The 23,897-nt window shown below is 41.5% G+C and overlaps 1 protein-coding gene across 1 annotated transcript in view; it reads left to right on the top strand.

Annotated features, from left to right (window-relative positions):
• The window catches only part of DSTN (destrin, actin depolymerizing factor), a 37,819-nt gene extending 14,192 nt beyond the window's left edge, over positions 1–23,627 (top strand). The window contains exons 2-4 of the mRNA XM_032606480.1: positions 17,315–17,622; positions 20,385–20,461; positions 22,472–23,627. Of these exons, the coding sequence (XP_032462371.1) occupies positions 17,315–17,622; positions 20,385–20,461; positions 22,472–22,581 (495 nt within the window). The 3' untranslated portion in view covers positions 22,582–23,627. The remainder of the gene's footprint in view (positions 1–17,314; positions 17,623–20,384; positions 20,462–22,471) is intronic.
• The last annotated feature ends 270 nt before the right edge of the window (positions 23,628–23,897 follow it).

The following is a 23,897-nucleotide window of genomic DNA, read 5'->3' as shown; positions in this document are numbered from 1 at the left end:
TTTTCTGCCATCTATTGAGATGATCATATGGTTTTTATTCTTCAATTTGTTAATATGGTGTATCACATTGATTGATTTGTGTATATTGAAGAATCCTTGCATCCCTGGGATAAATCCCACTTGATCATGGTGTACTATCCTTTCAATGTGTTGTTGGATTCGGTTTGCTAGTATTTTGTTGAGGATTTTTGCATCTATATTCATCAATGATATTGTCTGTAATTTTCTTTTTTTGTAGTATCTTTGTCTGGTTTTGGTATCAGGGTGATGGTGGCCTCATAGAATGAGTTTGCGTGTGTTCCTTCCTCCACAATTTTTTGGAAGAGTTTGAGAAGGATGGGTGTTATCTCTTCTCTAAATGTTTGATAGAATTCACCTGTGAAGCCATCTGGTCCTGGACTTTTGTTTGTTGGAAGATTGTTAATCACAGTTTCAATTTCATTACTTGTGATTGGTCTGTTCATATTTTCTATTTCTTCCTGGTTCAGTCTTGGAAGGTTATACCTTTCTAACAATTTGTCCATTTCTTCCAGGTTGTCCACTTTATTGGCATAGAGTTGCTTGTAGTAGTCTCTCAGGATGCTTTGTATTTCTGTGGTGTCTGTTGTAACTTCTCCTGTTTCATTTCTAATTTTATTGATTTCAGTCCTCTCCTCTTTTTCTTGATGAGTCTGGCTAATGGCTTATCAATTTTGTTTATCTTCTCAAAGAACCAGCTTTTAGTTTTATTGATTTTTGCTGTTGTTTTCTTTGTTTCTAGTTCATTTATTTCTGCTCTGATCTTTATGATTTCTTTCCTTCTGCTAACTTTGGGTTTTGTTTGTTCTTCTTTCTCTAATTGCTTTAGGTGTAAATTTAGATTGTTTATTTGAGATTTTTCTTGTTTCTTGAGGTAGGCTTGTATAGCTATAAACTTCCCTCTTAGCACTACTTTTGCTGCATCTCATAGGTTTTGGATCATCATGTTTTCATTGTCATTTGTCTCTAGGTATTCTTTTATTTCCTCTTTGATTTCTTCAGTGATCTCTTTGTATTTAGTAACATATTGTTTAGCCTCCATTTGTTTGTGTTTTTTATGTTTTTTTCCCTGTAATTCATATCTAATCTCATAGCGTTGTGGTCAGAAAAGATGCTTGATATGATTTCAGTTTTCTTAAATTTACTGAGGCTTGATTTGTGACCCAAGATGTGATCTATCCTGGAGAATGTTCCGTGTGCACTTGAGAAGGAAGTGTAATCTGTTTTTGGATGGAATGTCCTATAAATATCAATTAAATCTATCTGGTCTATTGTGTCATTTAAAGCTTCTGTTTCCTTATTTATTTTCATTTTGGATGATCTGTCCATTGGTGTAAGTGAGGTGTTAAAAGTCCCCCACTATTATTGTGTTACTGTTGATTTCCTCTTTTATAGCTGTTAGCAGTTGCCTTATGTATTGAGGTGCTCCTGTGTTTGGTGCATATATATTTATAGTTGTTATATCTTCTTGGATTGATCCCTTGATCATTATGTAGTGTCATTCCTTGTCTCTTGTAACATTCTTTTTTTTAAAGTCTATTTTATCTGATATGAGTATTGCTACTCCAGCTTTCTTTTGATTTTCATTTGCATGGAATATCTTTTTCCAACCCCTCACTTTCACTCTGAATGTGTCCCTATGTCTGAAGTGGGTCTCTTGTAGACAGCATATATATGGGTCTTGTTTTTGTATCCATTCAGCAAGTCTGTGTCTTTTGGTTGGAACATTTAATCCATTCACATTTAAGGTAATTATCAATATGTATGTTCCTATGACCATTTTCTTAATTGTTTTGGGTTTGTTTTTGTATGTCCTTTTCTTTTGTGTTTCCCACTTAGAGAAGTTCCTTTAGCATTTGTTGTGGAGCTGGTTTGGTGGTGCTGAATTCTCTTAGCTTTTGCTTGTCTGTAAAGCTTTTGATTTCTCCATCAAATATGAATGAGATCCTTGCCAGGTAGAGTAATCTTGGTTGTAGGTTCTTCCCTTTCATCACTTTCAGTGTATCATGCCACTCCCTTGGGGCTTGTAGAGTTTCTGCTGAGAAATCAGCTGTTAACCTTATGGGAGTTCCCTTGTATGTTATTTGTCGTTTTTCCCTTGCTGCTTTCAGTAAGTTTTCTTTGTCTTTAATGTTTGCCAATTTGATTACTGTGTGTCTGGGCGTGTTTCTCCTTGGGTTTATCCTATATGGGACTCTCTGCGCTTCCTGGACTTGGGTGGCTATTTCCTTTCCCATGTTAGGGAAGTTTTCGACTATAATCTCTTGAAATATTTTCTCTGGTCCTTTCTCTCTCTCTCCTCCTTCTGGGACCCCTATAATGCGAATGTTGTTGAGTTTAATGTTGTCCTAGAGGTCTCTTAGGCTGTCTTCATTTCTTTTCATTCTTTTTTCTTTATTCTGTTCCGCAGCAGTGAATTCCACCATTCTGTCCTCCAGGCCACTTACCTGTTCTTCTGCCTCAGTTATTCTGCTATTGATTCCTTGTAGTGTAGTTTTCATTTCAGTTATTGCATTGTTCGTCTCTGTTTGTTTTTAATTCTTCTAGATCTTTGTTAAACATTTCTTGCATCTACTCAATCTTTGCCTCCATTCTTTTTCCGAGATCCTGGATCACTTTTTTTTTTTTTTCTGTACGTGGGCCTCTCACTGTTGCGGCCTCTCCTGTCGCGGAGCACAGGCTCCAGATGCACAGGCCCAGCGGCCGTGGCTCACGAGCTCAGCCGCTCGGCGGCACGCGGGATCCTCCCGGACCGGGGCACGAACCCGTGCCCCCTGCATGGGCAGGTGGACTCCCAACCACTGTGCCACCAGGGAAGCCCCCTGGATCATCTTCACTATCATTATTCTGAATTCTTTTTCCGGAAGGTTGCCTATCTCTATTTCATTTAGTTGTTTTTCTGGGGTTTTAGCTTGTTCCTTCATCTGGTACATAGCTCTCTGCCTTTTCATCTTGTCTGTCTTTCTGTGAATGTGGTTTTTGTTCCACAGGCTGCAGGATTGTAGTTCTTCTTGCTTCTTCTGTCTGCCCTCTGGTGGATGAGGCTATCTAAGAGGCTTATGCAAGTTTCCTGATGGGAGGGACTGGTGGTGTGTAGAGCTGACTCACTGAAATGTTCTTTGTCCCTGTAGTTTCTTTCACCTTTGCACGAGTATCATATAAATGGAATTGTGCAGTCATAACCTTTGAGTCTGGGTTCTTTTCACTTAGGATAAGGTATTTGTACATCAGCAGTTTGTTCCTTTTGTTGCAAACAGTATTCCATTCCCCAGTTTAGGAATGTATTCTTTGTTTCCTATCTTAGTGAAAGGTGAGGCAAAATATTGTGGAGATCTTTTTCCCCCTAATATTAATAAGTGCTTGAAACAGTCATTCTCTCCACCTTGGATAAAACTACTAATAGATATATCTTATTATTAAGTAGTGCTTTTTAAATTTTTTCAACTGCAGAATCAAATGGCTATTTAACAGGGGAGGGGATTGCAGAAATTTTGAAATGTGTCAGTTTGTTTTATGGGATATTGACTTCTTAAAGGTCATACTCTTTGCATATTGAATACTGTATACATTAAATCTCTTATCTAGCATTTATTCTGAAATTAAGTGATGCTTACATATCAGACAGTTTTAGAAATAAAAAGTATATATTTGTGACCTTTAGAACAGAATATTAAGTAGAAAACTTACGTTGATTAAATAAACATTTATTAAACAGCTTCGGTTCCGGGTAGATGGGGGATTGTGTGTATGTGTTAGGCAGAGGGCATTGATAAAGATACCAAGAGTTGAGGTGATGTCTCATGGTGGTTTTGATTGTTTCCCTGATGATTAGTGATGTTGAGCACCTTTTCACGTACTTCTTGGCCATCTTTATGTCTTTGGAAAAATGTGTATTCAGAGCCTCTGCTCATTTTTTAATTGAATTTTTTTTGTTGTTACTGAGTTGTATGTGAGTGAGTTCTTTACATATTTTGGATATGTACCTTATCAGATACCTGATTTGCAAACATTTTCTCCCATTCAATAGATTGCCTTTTCATTTTGTTGATGGTTTTCTTTGTTGTGCAGAAGTGTTTTCATTTGATATAGTTCCACTTACTGATTTTTGCTTTTGTTGCTTTTGGTTTTTGGAGTCAGATCCAAAAAATCATCACCAAGACCTATGTCGAAGAGCTTACCATCTGTGTTTTCTTTTAGGAGATTTGCAATTTCATATCTTCATTCAAGTTTTTAATCCATTTTTTGAGTTAATTTCCTTATGCTGTAAGATAGTGGTCCAGTGTCATTCTTCTGTACGTGGCTGTCCACTTTTCCCAAAACCATTTATTAAAAGAGATTGTCCTTTCCCATTGTACAGTTGACCCTTGAATAGCATGGGTTTGAACTGCACAGGTCCACTTAGAGGTGGATTTTTTCAGTAAATATGTGCTGTAGTACTACACGATCCGTGGTTGGTTGAATCCACCAATGCGGAACCATGGACTTGGAGGGCTGACTATAAAATTATATGCAGATTTTCAATTGTGCAGAGGGTCAGTACCCCTAACCCCCAAGGTGTTCAAGGGTCAACTTTTTATTCTTGGCTCCTTTGGCATAAATTAATTGACCATATATGCATTAGAATGTCAATTATAAAAAAGACAGAAATAACAAGTGTTGGTGAGGATGTGAAGAAAAGGGAACCCTTGTGCACTATTGGGGGGAATGTAAATTGGTTCAGCCATTATGGAAATCAGTATGAAGATTCCTCGTACTGATTTTTAAATTTAATTAAAAATTAAAGAACTACCGTATGATCCATCAGCTCCACTTCTGGGTATTTTTGCAAAGGAATAAAAGATGTATGCAACCCCTTGTTCATTGCAACATTATTTACAATAGCCAAGGCATAGAAGCAACCTAAGTGTTCATTGATGGATAAGTGAATAAAGAAAATGTGCACACATATATAAATACATAAATGGAATGTTATTTAGCCATAAAAAAGGAGATTTTGCCACTTGCAACAACATGGATGGAGCTTGAAGGCATTAAGCTAAGTGAAATAAGTCAAACAGAGGAAGACAAATACCTTATGATCTCAATTATATGTGGAATCTAAAGAAAAAAACCCAAACTCATAGATAAAGAGAACAAATTGGTGGTTGCCAGAGGCAGGGTGGTGGGCAAAATGGGTGAAGGTGGTCAAAAGGTACAAACTTCTATTATAAAATAAATAAGTTCTGGGGATGTGATGTACAGCATGGTGATTATAATATTGTAATAGTACTTATTGTATATTTGAAAGTTGCTAAAAGAGTAGATCTTAAAAGTTCTCATCACAAGAAGGAAAATTGTAACGACGTGTGGTGATGGATGCTAACTAGACTTATTATGGTGATCATCTCACAGTGTATACAAATACTGAATCATTATGTTGTACACTTGAAACAACAGGTATGTTGTTGTGACCTAACAATGCTGTGTCAGTTATAGCTCAAAAAAAATGTCTTTCAGTTTCATCATCATCGCAAGTACATTCATGGTTCCGTGATGTGATATGCAGTGAGTTGTCCTTATAAAATCAAATGATGTAAAAATTTTCCTTCTTTACAAGTTGTTTTTGTCAATTAGTTATGAGGAATCTAAAAGATAAACATTATAAGTATATGCAAACAGTATGTCAGAGGTCTGAAGTTCTGTATCTTTAGGAAAAAGAAAATAATAGCAGGTCTGATCAGGACCAAAATATTCTGTGGAGATCAATAAAAATTGCTTAGAAGTTTTTCGCTTTGTTTCTTTCAGAAAACCCTAAAGTTTTGAGATGTAGTATTTTCCTTGGTGTAAACTGAAGAATTGTACCATAAAGAATGGGGAAAAAATACAACATTTCATAAAAATTTTAAGGGATAATCATTTTTCAAAATCTTATAAAGTAGGTGATATTTCTTAGGTAGAATAGGGTTGGAGAAAAAATGATACTGTTAGTTCTTGCCCTTAAGGAGCACAGTCTAGAGAATGAGACACCCAATAGAAAGTTCATCACAGTCGTTGATGATTCTGTGATGGAAATAATCGTCCTCTGTGTTAGCGTGTATGGTGGTTGAGAGGCCAAGTAAGCATTTCCTTCCCAGAGGGGAGGCCTGAGCTGAGCCCTGAAGGACTTGGCCGGCGGCAGAGGAGGAAGGTGAACTATCACTAGAGAATGTGGTGTATTCAGGGAATCCCAGAGGTCGTGTATGACTGGAATTACGGGGTGCACGTCAGGGAGAAGTGGGAAAGGAAGCTGGAAAGATAGGGCATAAAATGCTTGGCATGGATTTTATCCTGAAGGAAATTGGGCACTTGAAAGAAAACAGGAAAGACCTAGGACTTTTTGCCAGTGTGCTTCTATCCCTTGGTTGCTCGGACCCCCTCCCATTTTTCTATCTAGATTTGAGGCGGGTGGGGGGAGAAATGGGGGCTGTTACTTTCTCCGTCAGGTTTATGGAACTCCTTATTGTTCCTGCCCTGCCTTTCTGACTCCCTGCCTCAGCCTCCCAGCAGGTGGGGAACCTGTTACACCTAGTAAGACTGTCTGTAAATAAGATTGCATACAATTTGAGTGAGAGAGATGATGTTTAGCAACTGGGCCTTTATTCTATGTAATCTACTTTGGCTGTTGAGATGATTTTTCTGTAAGTTTTTTTTCTTTTGGTGGTGGTTTTTTTTCTGTGGGTGGTGGTTCCTAGAATTTAGGTTATTGAATGAGTTTTTTTCCTTACTAAGTAAGGTGTAACCATAAAATGGTTCTCGTGGAACTCTAAACATTAACATGCAGCTAGTAGAGAGTTGCTGTTTGGTCTACATAGGCTGTCTCAAGGACATTGTCTGTACTTTGCTATGGGGTGAATGAAGGACTTCTACAAGTGGAAATTGGCTGTAAATTTAACAGTTTAGTCACCCTGGCTTTGGGGGATGAGCTAGTGTATCAGGGCAGAGGGTTAACTTGGAACATTTTCTGGCTCGCTGCTGGCCTGTGTAGTGACTGCGCAAACGACAGAATGGCGCTTCCCTCGGTGGCGCAGCCCCAGGAGGCAGGCAGATGGCGCTGCTGCCAGCTTCGCAGCCCTGCAGAGGCGCCTCTCGGCTAGTGGAGCAGGGGCTTAATTTAGCTCTTTCTTGGCCCCCTTGGCCAGGCACGGTCTAGAAAACTGTACTCAGCAGCTGTGGACATTTTGGGCTTATCAAGGGATGGAGGGTTTGCCGTGTGCTTGCCTGACTGATCTTTACTTACTGGGCAGGGACAGACTGTAAGGCAGAGCCTGTTAGCTCGCCCCACAGCAGGCCCCAGTTTTCATCCTTGTGACCTTTGCTTCACACCTGTAGCTGGTAGTTGTGCGGAGGATAATGGTAAGAGGTGGTGTGACTCAATCTTGACTGTTAAAGAAGACCATTCTCATCCTTTGTGTTCTTCATATCTTTGCTGTTCATCCATTTAATAGTCACGGGAGAAAGGAGAGAGATACATCAAATGTCAGTATGTTTTTGTTTTTGTTTTTGTTTTTTTTTTGCGGTACATGGGCCTCTCACCATTGCGGCCTCTCCCGTCGCGGAGCACAGGCTCCGGACGTGCAGGCCCAGCGGCCATGGCTCACAGGCCCAGCCGCTCCGCGACACGCGGGATCCTCCCGCACCGGGGCACGAACCCACATCCCCTGCCTCGGCAGGCGGACTCCCAACCACTGCGCCACCAGGGAAGCCCTGTCAGTATGTTTTTTAAATCTGTAGTTGTGGTCGTCAGAGAACAGGTAGAAATTACTGTTTCAAAAATTTTAAGCTGTCTGGTTGTTTTGACTCTTTCAAATTAACACTCAGAATATCCCCGTGCCAAAAAAAGAGTCTTTATCCCCCCAAGATTGCTTCCTTACCTCCAGAAATAGTTGGCCATAATTATTACAGTAAACTGGAGTTGAAATCCTTGCCCTTGGGGGCATTATTTTACTGCCTAGTATAGTAACGGTGGTTCCTGAGGACAGGAGGCATCCATAACGCTAAATAGTATAGTGTTTTTCCAAGGTAGAAAACGATGTAATATGTTTTATAGATTTGTCTACCCAATATATACTATTTTGGTACATATTGAGTTAATTTTATGTGTTATTTTATGTTAAACTATTTAAAATCCTCAGTTGCATTAGCCATATTTCATGTGCTCAGTAGCCATGTGTGGTAGTGGCTGCCATATTGGACAGTGCAGACAGAGAACATTTGTATCATCACAGAAAGTTCTGTCTGTTTTTCAGCACAGCTTCAAGGTGGTGTTGGAGGTGGAGTGTCTTAGCATCATTTGCATATGGCTACCTATTTTCCTGTTTTCAGTATGATAACTAAGCCAGAAAGACATACTGTTTACCTCCTCCAGAGAATAACCTCCAGTATTCCAGGGAGTGGGGTGGCGGCAGAGTGGAGTTCAGGAGGGGATCTAGAGACCTAAATGCTTCTCAGACTAATTTCATTCATTCTTATTTGAACTCTCAGTGGCTTTTTGGTAGGGAGGTAAATTAAATGTATGTATTCTGCCTCCCATCTTGACACAGGATCTGTGAGGTTCTTAAATCTTACATGTAAAAATGTCCCTGAAGTACTTGTCACTCTCATTTTATTTGTTGTGTGAACATTATTGCTCAGAGGCACCAGTTGTAGTAGCCAAAAGCCTAAATGTTCTGTAGTCAGTAATTTTCTGATTCTCTTGGCCCTTGTGCAAGGCATGGTGTAAATAAAGGATAATTGTGAACCCATTTTTAAACTCCCCAACTCCTTTGATTAGCAGTTATGGTGGGTGGTTTAAGAGTTGGTAGGTTGAGAAAGGACCTAATTAATGCCATTTTTTTCTGCCAGGTGTTTGTAAATTTGAAACTGTATTTGTCTGCTATGCAGTATTCTTTCAAATGTTTCAGACGCTCAGCTTAGAAAAATAATTTTTTAAAAATTAATAATTTTCTGAGACAAAACAATAACTTTCATTCCTGTTTTCTCCAATGAGGATTGGGTTAAGTGTAGTTGGCATCAGTTATGGAGCCAGCAGGCGTCCTACCTGAGTTTGGTAGTATAGACATAGACCACTGTTTCTGAAGTTTTGTTGAAAGGTAGGCTGCTGTAAGCCATCACATTTCGTTTTTGGCCTGGTTCTGTTGTCTACAATAATTGAATCAGAAAACTTGAGCTTCTTTCAAAGATTACCACCCTTACTCTAGAAGTGGAGAGAGTTGATGTTTTAACTTTAAAATACCCAGTGTTTCATAGTCTTTTACTTCCCCCTCTGTTTGTGAGTAGTAACTTTATTTAAAGAAGCGTACACTGGGTGAATGTTGAATATAAAGACAGTGCCTCCGTGTACATTATGCATTTAATCTCTGAATCAGTGTTTTACACAAGCTCTGCCAGAGGAGACTCAGGTTTGAGATCCATTATGCTTCAGGTACAAGTTAAAACTGGTAGTCACGTGAGATAAAATAAGTGAAGAATCATTTAACAGCAGCTATTTTAACATGGGGGTGGAGTTCTGAAAGCAACTGTTATTCTCCAGTGGTCACTGGTACAGAACAGAGAGAAACTGAAGTCGTGGATAACATATCTTTTTAAGGTAATCACAAGGCTCTTGTAACAGCAATCTATTTTTGCTCTCAAGATTTTCTTTCCCAACAGTGCAGCAGATTTTGGTCCTATTTCAAAGTATCCTTTAATGGTCTTTATTGTTAAAACTTTGCAGTTGAATATAAATAACTCTTTAGAAATAAATTTAAAATTGCAACTGAATTTGGTTTTGCTTTAAAAAATAAACTTTGGATTTCTTGACAGCTGAGCAGTTAAAATGTTAATAATTAACATTTTAGAGGAAAACTGAGACTTATGGGAGAGGATCTTTTCTATTAGGTAAAAAACACAGTGAACAAATGATTCTGAATATTAGTGTTACAGCTGTTTCTAAGAGATTCATTGAAATGTGATAACAAATCCACAGAATTTAATACTCACAGGAATTCTTAACCATCATGAGAGATGAACTGTATTTCAATATAATTGGTTTCTTTTTTAATGCTGTATCTTTTATTTTGATTGAAATACCATGTTGAGAAAGGACCCATAGGCTTTACCGGGAGTCTGTGGCTCAAAAAATGCTTTGACTTTGGGCCTATTAGTTTTAATAACGTACTCTATCACTACTGCTTCATTATAAAAGTTAAACTTGTAGGCAAAGAAGTAAAATAGCAATGAGCTAAGATTTTAATGTTTCTTGAAATTTTAGAGCAACAGTTTTAGTGATTGTCACCTGGAGCTGATTGGAAATGCAGAGTCTCAGACTCTACCCCAGATATTCTGAATCGGAATCTGCAAAACCTGCATTTTAACAGGATCCCCAGGTGATCCTACTGACCGGGTGCATGCCCCTAAGTAAATCAGTTGAAGGAACTCCTTTACTCAGGAGATGTTAAATGACACGCCCGAGGTGACACAGCTGGTTAGTGGGGAAGCTTGGGTGGAGCTGTTGCTCTCATAATTCTGGTGCTTTAATATCAAGTTATCTGCTTTTGGCCTCTAAAAAGTTAATAAACTGTAGTTACTTAAGGAGTAGTTTATCTTTTTTCCATCCCACTAGTCCGTACCCCAGGCTTTCCCGTTCACCCCCCAGAGTCAAAGGTGGAAGAAGAGCCCTGCTGGTGCCCGTGAGCCCATGGAGGGGCAGTGGCAGAGGCGCCGGGCTGGAGGAGTGGTGTCCCCTGCCTTCCCAGTCTGCCCTCGCGGTTTTATTTTAGTCCAGCTTTATAAAAATCATTATCAAGAGTCTAGGCACCAGTTGTTTAATCTTCCATATCAAGTGTATTCCAAGTATATACTAAGTAAATCAAGGTCTAACAAATTCAAGCATATTTTATTCATTACATTGAGCCTAAGGTACATGTTGCCTCGTGCATGTTTTAAATTACTTTCAAGGGCAAAAGTTAGTATTACAGTGTTACTAGGCGTAAAGAAGTCATACTTGTTTAACATCGAATTCCCTAAAGCCACCGCAGTGGGAAGATGAGAGAAAATGAGCATTTGGTGATATCAGTCAGCCTCCTGGTCACTGACCTGAACACTTGATTCTGTCTGCTTCCTCGCTGTCTTCCCTTCCCAGCCAGCGGCTGTGGAGCACAGGGGATGTCCTCACCACCTCCTCCTTGTACTGTGCCTGCTACGCTGGTGGAGGCCTCATGGCCCCGGCCTTGATGACCGCAGTGGCCTTTAGGTTGTCTCCTTGCCCCAGTCTCCTCCTGTCCTGGCTCTCTCATGCATGGCTTCGTGTATTTTCCGTGCCTCCAGACTCCTGGGCCTGCCGTTGGTGGCTTCTCCCCCGAACCCAGTCCACATCCTGGTTTCCTCCTCTCATACTGGAGGAACCGCGTTCTGTTTGTCAGGAACTGTCTTTTCATCCTTTCAGCCCCCTTATTCTGGAGTGCTTTAAGTCACGTTCCAGATGAAACTCTCCTTGATTTACCCGCGTCCCCTCCCTGCCCCCAGTTTGATCTCTACCTTCTTTAAATGCCCTTCTGTTGGAGTTTATCAAGGAATAATGAATGTTTTACCAAGTATTGAAGCACTATATGTGCTCTTTATCTTCTCCACTAATCAGTACACTTCCTTGAGGGTCTGATTTATCCTTGATTTCCTCAAGGGAACACAAAAATGAACAAGACAGACATATAGTCTTAAGGAGCTTACTGCCCCTTTGGGGAGACAGTCAAGTAATCTTGAAGGTAGGACATCGAGGCTGTAGTAAGTGCTATGGGCTAGAGGCATATGATCTCATGGAAGCGCGTGATAGTGGTTTTGGCCCAAACAACTTGTTTTCCAAGTGAAAATTGATCTGAGGTGTAAAGAGTGAATGAGGCACAGTGAGCAGAGGCCCCGAGCCGTGAGGGAGCCTGAATGCAGACAACTGACAGAAGGCCGGTAGTGAGCTTCCTGAACTTCCGAGCACGGGTGCTGTAAGGTAGGGCTGCAGAGGTGGGCGGATCACGCCTGCGCAGATCAGTGGAAAGCCGCCACTGAAGTGTTTTACGCACGGTGATGATGGTATTCCTGTTCCAGATCTGTGGCTGCAGTGCACTGGATGAATTGGGGGGAGTGGAGGTGATCACAGGGTGCGTGAGCAGTCTGTTGTGTTTGGGATAACAAACGCCAAATATCAGTGGCCTAATAATAGAGTAAAGGTTTATCTCTGTCGTGCAGTGCAGTGGGGTTGGGCAGCCCTCTTCTGTCTTGAGGTGTGTCTGCCAGGGTCATCTTTGCAGGGGAAGGCAGAGCTTGAAGATCAGCTTTAAAGGGCCAGGCCTGGCGGTGCTTCCTGTCATGGTGCCCACCTCTCACCGAGCAGGGCTCAGTCTTGTGGCCCCAGCTGAGCTTGCGAGGAAGGCTGGAGAACGTGGTCTTCCTGGGTGCACGCATGTCCTCGTCTCCCTCCCCTGCAGTGACTTGAGAGGTTACTGGCACAGTTACGGTAATAGGCAGTGGTAGCTTGGGCTGGGAGAATGGCAACAGAAATGGGGAGAAATGAATATCTTGGAGAAAAACTTGGAAATTCAAAGGGCTAAGTGAGGTGAGGGTAGAGGATTGTTGAGGATGTCTCTTAGGTTTGGCGCTTATATGAAACTGGGATGCTGGTGTGTACTGGGAAAGGAGACCAACCTGTATCAGATTTTGGACATGCTGAGCATCAGATCCCTTTGAAACATCCAGCTGCAGATGTTAGATAGGCAATCGGGTGTAAAGACTGTGAGTTCAGAAAGGCAGAAATCTGAACGACGTGCGAGTCATTTGGATTAGGTGATAGAAACCTCGAGCGTGGATACCTCAGGAGAATGCGGAGTCCTTCCTTTCCACCAACACCGCCATCAGCATCTGCTTTCTGCCAGATTGCTCAACCGTTGCCTCTCTGACCTCACTGAACCTGTGGGGTCCTCGGATCCCTTTGCTGGTCCTTAGGGGATTCCCTTTGGAACTCCCCATCATAGCTATTCTAAACCTTTACCCTTCCTCTTCCTATTTTAGAGGAATAAAGGCATAGTCTTTCCTGAGACTGACTCCTGCATCTGTGCCCTGCATCTCATCAGTCTCATTAGGATTCTGACTGTTGTTTGAGTGGTTAAGTATCCTCTGGAGCCAAATCGCCTGAGTTCAAACCTCAGTTCTTCTGTCAGTTTCTGTGTGACCCTGGCCAAGTTACTTAATCTTTCTATGCCTCAATTTCCCCATCTGTAGGATGCAAACAGTAATGGTAGCTAGCTCATAGAATGGTGATTTAGAAGTGTGTGACAATAGAATTACTCAATATTAGTATTTTTTTCTTTTTCTTTAGGGTTTGGCTTTCTTTCTCTTGTTCCTTCAAGCTCTTAAACTGTTAGTGTGGCCGCATCTCCCCAGTGGAAGACAACTTACATGCATTGGAAGTCAGCGTTCAGTCCTCCCCTTCACTTCGCCATCAGCCATCCTGTCTGCTGTACCTCAGTTCCCTGTGCATCCCCAGCCCACTGCCCTGGATTCCTGCCCATCCCTCTGTCTCCTGAAATGCTCAGAGGCCCAGTCGTCAAGCCCAGTGGTCCGTTTCCAGTCATTCTCGAACTTGACAGTTTCTGGTATTGCTGACCTCCCTTCTGGAAATATTTTCTCTTGGCTTCCAGGATGGTCTTTTCCCCCTAATTACTTTTTCTTCTTAGCCTTCTGATAATTTCTTCTTAATTCCATTGACTTGTTTCTCTTTTGCTACTTAATGTTGATATGCCTCCGTGGTATTGACTTTGGTCCAAAATACCGATTAAGTGGAGCCTTCCTATTAGATTTGTGCTGTTTCCAGTTACTAACTGGTCATCTCCACCTAGATGTCTTGCACATTCTTCAAGATTAACGTGTTAAACTGTGCCCATCCTCCCCCGTCTGTTTATCCATCAGTCTTTCTAGTCACCAGTCTGGAGAATCCATCCAGGGTCGTCTTTGATGCTCTTCCTTACTGTTTCTCTCAGCTGTATTGGCTCTGCTTTGAAATGTCCTTGGATTTGTTTTTGTTTTCAGCAGCACTGCTGTAGTTCAGAGCTTTCTCTGGATATTGGCAGTTGCCTCAGAAGTGGTCTTCCTGCTTCCAGTGTCTTTGCCAGTTTCTCCTTCACAGTCTTTGGTGTTAGTTTCCTCAAGCATAAATGTCTCTAGTATTCCCCTCATCAGAAACCTCCATATTCCTCATTCCAGATAGAAAAAAGCCAAAATTCTTCCTTACTGAGGCTTTTAAGGTGCCTGTAAGTTACAGCCAGATTTGAGGGAGGTTAGTTGCATTATGATTGCAGGATACACATTTACTTTCTGTTTTCAATTACTGATACATAATTAATTTAATTTCCAAGTTGGAATTGAGTGTTGTTTGAAATACTTCACTTAGATATTGACAGATACATTCAAATATTAATTGGTTGGATTCAAGGCTTCAAATGTTTCCTTCATGCTTTTAAAGATGGATTAGTCAAATGTGATTTACAAATCACCAGTTATGGACTAGGGAGTTAGAGGAATTAGGGTCTGTTTCTAATTCCTTGTTAATTTTTGTCACTTTGAACATTTTATTCATCTCTATTCAAAAAATCAAAATAAAGATTCTTAACTTGCTTTCCATAGATGAACTGTGAAGATCAGAGCAATACTACTCCTAAAGCAGTAAAACGTTTAAGGTAGTATTTTTTAAAAATGGGAAAGCGGTAAGATTGTGTAACTTTGGAGGTAGTTTTCTAGCCTTAATTTTCTATATATTCCTCTTTGTTAGAGTAAAATGTTCATTTAGGATTAGATTAGGTAGGATTGAAGTGGATTATGATTAGATGTAGATTAGATTAGATGGGATTGAGGTGAGCTCTTTTAATCAATGAGATGATTAAGTGGCCCAGTTACCTTAATACTAAGTAACTGCTAGAATCTTTGTGTATTTTAACCTCCAGAATTCTTACATGGATTTTTTTTTTTTTTTTTTTTTTTTTTTTTTTTTTTGCGGTACGCGGGCCTCTCACTGTTGCGGCCTCTCCCGTTGCGGAGCACAGGCTCTGGACACGCAGGCTCAGCGGCCATGGTTCACGGGCCTAGCCGCTCCGCGGCATGTGGGATCTTCCCAGACCGGGGCACGAACCCGCGTCCCCTGCATCGGCAGGCGGACTCCCAACCACTGCGCCACAAGGGAAGCCGCTTACATGCCTTTTTAAGTAACAACTTTATTGAGATATAATTCACATATCATAAAGTACAGTTTGCTGATTTTCAGTATGTTTCCAGAGTTATGCATCCATCACCACTGTCAAATTCCAGAACATTCCATCACTCCAAAAAGATGCCCGTCCCACTAGTAGTCACTCTGCATTCCCTCTCCCCTTTGCCACTGGAAACCACTAATCTGCTTCCTGTCCATGGATTTGACTGTTTTCAACATTTCAGGGAATAGAGTTGTGAGCAAGGTGGCCTCGTATGTCTGGGCCTTTACTTAGCATGGTGCTTTTCAAGGTTCATGTGTCGTGTAGTGGGTATCAGCACCTCATTCTGTTATGGATGAATAATATTCCATTGTATGGATATGCCACATTTTATTTATTCATCAGCTGATAAACATTGGATTCTTTCTACTTTTTGGCGGTTAGAAATAATGCTGCTATGAACTTTCACGCACAGGTTTTTGTATGGACATATGTTTTCATTTCTCCTGTGTCTACGCTGAGGAGTGGTGTTGCTGTGTGTTAACTCCACGTTTAATGTTTTGAGGAGCTGCAAGATGGTTTCCTGAAGCGGCTGCACCATTGTTGTAGTTCTTTCAGCAACATTTAAGGGCCCTAGTTTCTCAACAGCCTCACCAACATTAGTTTCTGTCCACAGCCATCCCGGTGGGTGTGAAGTAGTTTTTCATTGTGGTGTTGATGTGCACTTACCTAATGACTAATGGTGCTGAGCGTTTTTTCCAAGTGCTTCTTGACCGTTTTTTTAAAATCTTCTTTGGATAAATGTCTATTCAAATTGCTTGCCCATTTTTAAATTGGGTTGTCTTTTATTGTTGTTATAAGGTTTCTTTATATATTCTGGATACAAGTTTCTTATTGGATATACGATTTGCAAATATTTTTTCCTAGTGTGCAGGTTATTTTTTCATCTCACACGCATTTATATTTAATCAAATGGTGTGATGTTAATTTTGGGTATCATTAACATTTTGGCATTGTTTAGTATTTAAATTCTATTAAGTTTATAATTCTTGCTTTAGAAAAGCTAACATGCAAACCAAAGTAGTTAATGAAGCATAAAAAATTATAAAGTTAATGGAAATGGCACATTCCTTAAAGAAGTTGAAAAGATCAAAAAGTGATTTTAGATCTTTGGTTATCAAGATCTTATGTAACCACTTCTTCATTTTGGAATAGCAAGTATAACATGGTAAAAGGTTATTTTCTGTAGTCAGTATAATCCTAAATTAAGCTATCTTCTTCGTTATAGCAGTAAATATTTATTTTTAATCGAGATATAATCGACATATAACATTATGTAAGCTTAGGGTTTACAAGGTGTTGATTTTTGATTCATTTATATATTGCAATATGATTACCACCGTAGGTTAGCTAACACTTCTATTACATCACATAATTATCACTTCTTTTGTGGTGGGAACGATTAAGATCTAGTCTCCTAGCAATCTCATTTATTCTAATTTTAATTTAAAACTTGGAGATTTTACAAATGAAATTTTACAGGTATGTGACTGATATGTTACTGGATATTAATCATATAATTTTGACATGTTAGTAGAACAAAGATCTTTCTTTTATTAGTGAAGTATGTGCTGTAGGAGTGGAATTTTCCCAACCCAGCCACTCTGACCATCTATTATTCGTTACGAAAAGAATTTCGGGTATTATTAACACCCAAACTGGGGAGATGACTGCCCCAGTCAGGGCTCTGAGCAACCTGTATAAGAAGAAACTAATTCAGCACCCCAGGAAGCACTGTTTGCTAGGTTTCAGGGTTGGAGGAGCTGCTGTAGCTGAATCTTCCCTTACTCCCGCATAATAGTGATGAATGGCTTAGATATGTAATCTTTTTAAAAGTTTAATGACTGAAATTAGTGTTTGCAGCTCAAATTTTCTAGTCTTCCTATTAGATGGTAAATATACCTAAAAAAATTTAAGTGTATGCCAGTCTATGAACCAAAAGTTACGTAGTGTTTTGTATTTGGCATGATAAAAACTGTAAGCCTCCTTATGATTTTTTCCCCTTCTCATTCTAGGCCTCAGGAGTGCAAGTTGCTGATGAAGTATGTCGCATTTTTTATGACATGAAAGTTCGGAAGTGCTCCACACCAGAAGAAATCAAGAAAAGAAAGAAAGCTGTCATTTTTTGTCTCAGTGCAGACAAAAAGTGCATCATTGTAGAAGAAGGCAAAGAGATCTTGGTTGGAGATATCGGTGTAACCATAACGGATCCTTTCAAGCATTTTGTGGGAATGCTTCCTGAAAAAGATTGTCGCTATGCTTTGTATGATGCAAGCTTCGAAACAAAGGAATCCAGAAAAGAGGAGTTGATGTTTTTTTTGTGGTAAGCATTGTTAGAAATATTGAACCTTTGTAAATCTCAGAGTTAATCTCTTATTGTCAGCTTAGCACCTCACCAGATTCTTCTCCAACACGCCCTGCCAGGAACCAGCCTCCCGCTTCACTTGTGCCTCTGTGGCCTTTGAAGCTGGTGCTGGCGTGGCCTGCACCTGGGATTTGCTCTGCATTCACACTGTCCAGTAGGGTAGCTACTAGCCTCTTGGGGCTGTTGAAATTAAAGTCTGAAGTTCAGTTTCTCAGTTGAATCACCACATTTCAAATGCTCAGTAGCCACATGTGACTAGTGGCCACCTTTTTAGGTAGCACAGCACCGATACAGAACATTTCCTTCGCTGCAGAAAGCTCTATTTATTGGACAGCGTTGTTGTAAATAGTGAAACTGTGCTATAAAGTGATTTACATGGCCTTAAAAGGCTGTTTAAATTAGTTATTCTGGTCTTTTCAAGTAAGTTCATATTTGAGATTAAGCTTGATTTAAAAGTCACCCTATATTCCTCATTTAATTGGATTTGTATGTAGAATATTCCTTGGTATGGAATTCTTACACAGCGAGAATCTTCTCTGGCTTCCAAGGGGAAGGGGGAAGTGGTAACGGCCTCTGATTTGGGGGGCGTGAGTGTCCTCTGGACTCTGGCCTGAGCCCGGCAAGGCAAGGAGGGGCTTAACTCTCAGCTGTGTGCCACCAACAACGTGGGACCATGGGGCTGGGAAGTCAAAAGAGTTCAGGTCTCAGGGAATGTAACCCTAGGCCACGGCTCAGTCCCTTGCAGCCCTGGCTGCACCTGGTGAGGTCAGATGCACGTATTGGGCGCCCACTGTGGAAGGAGCCTGGCAGCCACAGACACAAGTGCATAAAGATAGTAGTGAGACTTAAAACGGAGCATGTTGAATGAAGGTGCATCCTTTAAACTTTTATTTCTGCTACATGCCAGGCATTGTGTTAGGGCTGGGAAAATAGCTGTGAAAAAACCAGCTAAAGCCCTGGCTCTTCTGGGCTTTACTCTTTGAGTGGCAGGTATGGCAGGTAAAGGTTTAAGCTTTTAAACTGGTTAATATTTCCTTCATTTGCACTATTTTTTATCCTGGATTTTTATCCTTTTTTTTTCTACTATGAAAATGATACATCCTTATTAAAGAACATTTGGAAAATAAAAGTAGAATGAAGAAGAGAAGATTCAGTGTTAGTGCAGTGTTTTATTTTTGCATTATTACTTTTTAAAAGAAAGATAAAACCTTATAGGAGTTTTCCATAACAAGCTCTGTTTAGGGCCCAGGGAACGGCTCTTACTTCAAGTATTTTGAAGATCTGTTTAGAGTAAAATCAGAACAGCTTAAGCTTTTTTTGTCCCTGACCTATTTTGCATAAGAAAAGCACCCACTTAATTTTGTAGCTGGTGCATCTGAGGTCCTCTTTGTGGCTTTGCCTCCCTCCTTGGACCTCAGAGTTGTGAGGAATATGCGCTGAGAGACCGAGAAACTGCCCTTCGCCTTGTTCCCAAGAATAGACTCAGCCCGCTGTGTGGGCGGCAGACTAGGTGAGGGCCCCACCGGGCCACGGTGTTCATGACTGTGGAACATCCTGGAAATATGGCAGCTAAATGGAATCGTGGTGGTGTGGAGTGCAGGCAGGCCTGAGGTTTGGTGTATAGTGAGAGATGATGCATTCGTAGATGTGCAGTTTGAGTAGATGAGATGTTTCTGTGCATTGTTAGTATTTCTCTTACTTTCAACGTTGCAGGTAAAGAACATGGTAAAGGTTATGCTGTGCTTCCAGTATTCGTTCAAGAGGGGGAGGCACTAAAAATTTTGTAAATATAAGATAATAGTTATATTAACAATTAAGACATAATGATTGCTGAATTACCATTAAGCTTAGAAAAAGAAATCCTTGTGACGTGTTTTATTATGTTAGACTGAGATGGACAACGAGTGCCTGAGATCAGAACTTGCTGCTGGAACAGATGTGAATGAGGGGACCGGGTGGGCAGGGGCAGTAAGGGGACTTGGACTTTATATACATTCTTTTCCAGAAAACAACCTGAAGCAAAAATTGCTAGCATCTCTTAATTCTGGGTGGCAGATACTTGACTTACAGATTATTCTCTGTACTTTTCTGTATTTTGAAACTTTTCCACCAGAAAGTATTAAAAACCTCATACAAAGGTGGTGGTTATTAGCCTGAACTCAAGCCTTTATTTTTTTATTTATTTATTTTTTTGTGGTACGCGGGCCTCTCACTGTTGTGGCCTCTCCCGCTGCATAGCACAGGCTCCGGACGCACAGGCTCAGCGGCCATGGCTCACGGGCCCAGCTGCTCCGCGGCACGTGGGATCCTCCCGGACCGGGGCAAGAACCCGTGTCCCCTGCATCGGCAGGCAGACTCCCAACCACTGCGCCACCAGGGAAGCCCAAGCCTTTATTGATACAAGTGAAAAACAATTATTTGCAAGAAAACAGTTGGGTCATACAGTGAATTGTCCAATGTTGTTTCTTTTATTCTAGCGCCATTAACTGATTTCTAATCATTGGTCCTCAACTTTTTCCCCACCTTGGTCAACCTGAGTTATTCTGTATACGCTCAGCCACCACGGTCCGAGGGGCGGAATTGGAAAAATTGTGTAGTTAGAGAAGCTCTCCCAGAAGATTCTGAGGCCCCTCCCTGCCCACTGCTGCAGGTGTTTAACAAGATGGAAATTGAACTTTCTCTAAACCACTGTTTTTCTTCTTTGGCGCTTCTGTATCCAGGGCTCCAGAACTAGCACCTCTGAAAAGTAAAATGATCTATGCGAGCTCCAAGGATGCAATCAAAAAGAAATTTCAAGGTAAGGTCTAGTTGACTTCCAGGTATTCGGCGGTGTCGTGAGCCCTGGCATGGGGACCACCTTTTCTAAGAAGCACCTTACTCTCTTTGGAGGGCCCTGGCCACAGAGAAGGGCATCACTGCTTGTTTAGAGGAAAACTCTGGAGGCTGACCCGGCTTTCTGCACGTCTCTGCCTTGTGCAGGCCACCCTGGGCCGAAAGGCCTGTGTTCGATATTCCGTTCCCTCGACACTGTGTGTGTATTCCTGTTCAGTCTGGTGTGAAACTAGTTTGAGATGCTGTCAAGTTTCTCACGTAGCAGGTGGGGACTAACTGGTCATACTAAGTAATAAATTTGCTTTTGCCTCTGAATGTAGCTGACAGAACAAAGTTGCACAAAGGAAATGTTCATAAATGGGAAGGGCTGCTCTTGTCGCTGGCTATTCTTTGGAATGGTATGATTTTACGTTATAGACTCATCTGTGTCCAAAGGAGAGTGGCCTCAGTCCTTGGGCTGGCCAGTTATATTTGACTTGCCGCTGGGTGATTGGGATCCTGATGAGATGGCCTGGACGCACTTACTGTCTCCAGCCAGGAGGAGATGTTGGTACGATGGACAGAGCATGGGGCAAGTGCCCTTAGCCCGCTGAGGGCTAAGCTTGTCGTCTGAGTGCTGTGTGACCTCCACGGGCCGGGTTCTCCCAGCTGTGAACGGGAGGTGCACAGTAGAAAAGGTGGCCCCCTACCTTCCTGCTGTGGCCGCTCCAGACAGCTGGGAGAGCCGCGGTCACAAGGGCTTGGCCTAGGGTCATTTTCATTTTGCTTGTTTTACTGTGACTGATTTTTATATTCTTGTAGTAGATCGGGTTTGCCCTAGCGTGTTTTACTTGGGAAAACAAAGTTCTCGCTTCCTTTCCTGCATCGTGCAGTCCTTGTCAGGCTCCTCATGTGCTTGGTTTGGTGTCGGGCTGCCCCCTAGAAGTGTGTGCACTGGCCAGGGAACTGGTGTTTTGACGTGACCCCTTAGCTTCAGCACTGGCACAGGGCACCCCAGAGGGCATCGGAGTGGATTCCTCCTCGCTCTGCGGTGCGTTCCAGTAAAGGAGCTGCTCCGTGGACTTGATCTGCTGACGTGAAAGACCATCTCCCTCGTGCCTTTTTTCCTGGTGAAACCTTCGCTGGCTTTCTCCAGTCAGTCCTGAGTGGTCCAAAAGCTGACCTGCTGTGCTTTCAGCAGCTTAAGAAATGGTCTTAAAATTATGGAAAATCAGAAAATGCAGCTGTTTAAAAGAGAGCAGCTGTTTACAGAGAAGCTACTGTATATGATTCCATAATTGAGCTCCTTTTGTGCAGTGTGGTGTTGTAATTTTGTTGAGAAGGCGATGAGTAAAACATTTTACATAGTCTTAGTTGTGACAGATTTCTTAGATGTATTGTGTGGTGCCACTGGAGACCTGTTTTCTGGAGCAGAAGTGATCCCATTTGTAAGCGCTCTTATTCCTCATCAGTTGACTAAATTAACTGTACAATCAAAACATCAAATTCATGTTTATATTTCAAAAACCAAGAAAAACTATTCCTAGACCTGCTTTTTAACTTGTTGAAATACAGCGCGTCTGTAGAAAAGCGTACGTGAATTACGGTTGTTTCCTGGTTTAATGACCAGCGCCCCGAAGCCTTCCCAGTGCCCCTCCTCACACCACTGCCCCTATTTCTTCCTGCCGGGGACACCAGTCCCCTGGCTCCTAACAGCATAAGGTAGCTCTGGCTGATTTTGTGTTATACGAGTGGAACCGTCTAGAACATACGCTATTAAGTCTGGCTTCTTTTTGTCAGCATTAGTCTGTGAGAGTCATTCGTGATGATGCATGTGGTTACAGATTACTCGTCACTGTGTGGTATTCCATGGTTTGTATATGCCACGGCTTTCCCACCCACGTTTGAACTGGTCTTTTAAAACAGTTTGATATCTTAGAGAAATACGTAAGCTACTGCCATAATTCTAAATGGAATTGTTGTTTTTCCTCCCTAGGCATAAAACATGAATGTCAAGCAAATGGGCCAGAAGACCTCAATCGGGCTTGTATTGCTGAAAAGCTAGGTGGATCCTTAATTGTAGCTTTTGAAGGATGCCCTGTGTAGACCATCACTCGGTGCCACAAACTGAAAGCTTCCGTGTTTAATGTTATCCTTTTGCTATGTAAGTAAAGCTGATACGTTTAGGCCAGCTGAGGGGAGCTGTCTTGTCATTTGCTAGGGTAAACTATTCCATGCACATGTGCAAATGGCCCTAAATAAATCTAAACTCTAAAGTTGTATTGGTGTGAAATTAAATTCTTACTGGCCAAATGCCTGTTTTGATTAGTTGCCTTGTAAAGATTTTTGTTAAGCTCATGATTTTTAATAGTGCAGTTCACAAGACAGTCCAAGGCCACGCGAAGAGAATTACTGCGTCTTCATTAACCTCAGTAGTTACTTTGTTTCTTTTGCTTAGAGAATTGGTCATAATCTGGTTGTAATTTTGGCCCAAATTCTTTTTTCTCTGTTGAGCTAAACTGAGTAATGGAAAATAATTCTCACAACATGTAACAGCACTAAGGTGCTTACTAACTACGTAAGATTCTACCAGACGCGCGGCGGAGACTGCTTAGCACCAGCGCCAATCTTGCACAGCACTACTTTATGCACTCAGTCGGCACACAGCTCCTGCACCTGCAGCTGCTCGCTGGTCTAGTTGGGAGGCTGTTCTGAGAGTGACCTTGCATCTTGGAAGTCTGGAGAATGTGCACTGCCTTGTAACAGCGAATCATAATGCAAATTTGGGCTCCAGTGTAATCCACTCTGTTGATAAGAATGGTGAGGCGGTGTATTGACAGACTGGGATACCGGGATGTCTTTAATTGTGTCTCCTTCAGAACTGTGTTGCTTCTGGTACAATAAGGTTTGGAAGAACATTATGTTCACTCTGGGGCCTGGGCAAGCTTCTTAATTTCCTAGAGTAGTTTGCCGACTGTCTGAAGCGGGGAGCGGGTGTGACGGCCGACAGCCACGGGAAGCCACGCTGAGGACACCTGGAAGTGACTGCCTTTCACGTCACAGGCGTAACACTGAAAAACACAGAGATGCACAAACAGTGGAATTTAGAAGTAGTACTGGCTTTATGTAATAAAGGAAGCATTTTTAATTTCTCTCTCGTGTAATTATTCATGGCTGAATTGGGGATAAAGGATTTTGCCTTCTATGTGTGGGGTTAGGTGTGGAGGTTTGGGTATTTCAGACAATTAGCGTTAAGGCCACAGCCCCCTCCTCCTCTGATTGAATGAAAAAGTTGGTATAAAAGTTGGGAGTCTTTCTCTTATTCCAAATGTTTATCCAAATGCCAGGATTTTGTCTCCTCTCTGATTCATTTGGGAGCCAAAAAAGGATACGCTTTGATCAAAGTACTTCTTTCAAAATTA

This window comes from Phocoena sinus, chromosome 15 (genome assembly GCF_008692025.1).
Source record: "Phocoena sinus isolate mPhoSin1 chromosome 15, mPhoSin1.pri, whole genome shotgun sequence".
NCBI classification, from domain to species: domain Eukaryota; kingdom Metazoa; phylum Chordata; class Mammalia; order Artiodactyla; family Phocoenidae; genus Phocoena; species Phocoena sinus.
Note: the sequence above shows the minus strand (reverse complement) of the source record. Positions and strands in the feature narration are given on the sequence as shown.